Raw genomic sequence first — 1,479 nt, forward strand, 5'->3', positions numbered from 1 at the left:
TGTGTGTGTGTGTGTGTGTGTGTGTGTGTGTGTGGATGTGTGTATCACTCACTGAGCAGTGACTCGATGACGACTCTGTAGACGGTGGCGTGGCGGTGAGGTTGCCACTGGGCACACAAGCTGCTACTGAGCACCTGGTACGTGCTGAGATTCTTCACCCCCAGGAACACTGCAAGAGAAAAAAGAAACAAGATGAATTTAGTGGAAAAGCAAAACTAAGATATTTTGTGTGTTTTTTTAATCCATACACTGAAAGTTAATAGGGTCCATTGTTGTTTTGTACCTTATTGACCTTCATTGTATGGACAAAAACAATTCCTCAAAATATCTTCTTTTTTGTTCAGCAGGAAAAAGAAAGTCATACAGGTTTGGAACGACATGAAGGTCTAGCTATCAATTTAAGCTATAACCAGGAGGAAAACATTTCATTTAAAATGTCATTTTTAATGTCTTACGCAGTTTTGCTTCTTAGTTAAATTGATCTTGTTTTAAGTACACTTTTGTTGGAAACATTTTTTTCAGTGTAACGTGTGAATACATACTACCATTCAAATGTGTGGGGTCAGTAAGATTTTTTTTTAAGAAAAGGTGTGTTAAATTGCTCAAAAGTAACTATAAAGTAATTTACAATGTTATAAAAGATTACTATTTAAAAAAAATACTTATATCATTAGAGAATCCTGAAAGAAGTATTATGGTTTTCAAAAAAAATAAAAATAAATAATAATAATAATAATAATAATAATGATAAAAATAATAATGCACAACTTTTTTCAGCATTTCAAGTAAATAAATAAATAAATATTTGGTTAGCAAAACACAAGCCCAAGCCACAGCACATGGTCCACATTATTCACGCAAAACATTTTTTCTCAAATGCTCACATACACCAGCATTCAAAAGTTTGTTTATTTATTTATTGTTATAATTATTTTAAAGAAATTAATACTTTTATTCAGCAAGGGTGTATTAAAAAGTGACAGTAAAGACATTTAAAGCTTACAATTTATTTATTTTATTTTTTAAAGAAAAATGCATTGAATTGATCAAAAAGTAACTATAAAGATATTTACAATGTTACAAAAGATTTATATATATTTTATTTCCAGCTTTCTATTCATTAAAAAAAAATCCTGAAAAAAGAACGTCTCAGGTTACGTATGTAACCATGGTTCCCTAAGTAGGGAACGAGACACTGCGTCCTCTAGGGGTCGCTATGGGGAACGCCTCGTCGTGACCCATGTCTGAAGCATACATTGAAAAAACACCAACAACACGTTGGCCGGCGACAGCCATGACGTCACTACCGGTGCGACTATAGTATAAATAGGCGCCGGGAGAACACATCATCCACTTCTTCGTCTGAAGCTTGCGTCCGAAGCATGACGAGAAAACCTAGAGGACGCAGAGTCTCATTCCCTACTCAGGGAACCATGGTTACATAAGTAACCTGAGACGTTCCCTTTCATGGGAACTTCG

At 34.5% G+C, this 1,479-nt stretch overlaps 1 protein-coding gene across 1 annotated transcript in view; it reads right to left on the bottom strand.

Annotated features, from left to right (window-relative positions):
• Positions 1-1,479, bottom strand: part of LOC107685600 (collagen alpha-1(XIV) chain-like) — a 131,833-nt gene that overhangs the window by 58,164 nt on the left and 72,190 nt on the right. The window contains exon 22 of the mRNA XM_016482245.1: positions 53-169. Coding sequence (XP_016337731.1) covers positions 53-169 — 117 coding nt within the window. The remainder of the gene's footprint in view (positions 1-52; positions 170-1,479) is intronic.

The sequence above is a fragment of the Sinocyclocheilus anshuiensis genome, unplaced genomic scaffold (assembly GCF_001515605.1).
Source record: "Sinocyclocheilus anshuiensis isolate Anshui unplaced genomic scaffold, SAMN03320099.WGS_v1.1 scaffold185, whole genome shotgun sequence".
In the NCBI taxonomy this organism is placed as follows: Eukaryota; Metazoa; Chordata; class Actinopteri; order Cypriniformes; family Cyprinidae; genus Sinocyclocheilus; species Sinocyclocheilus anshuiensis.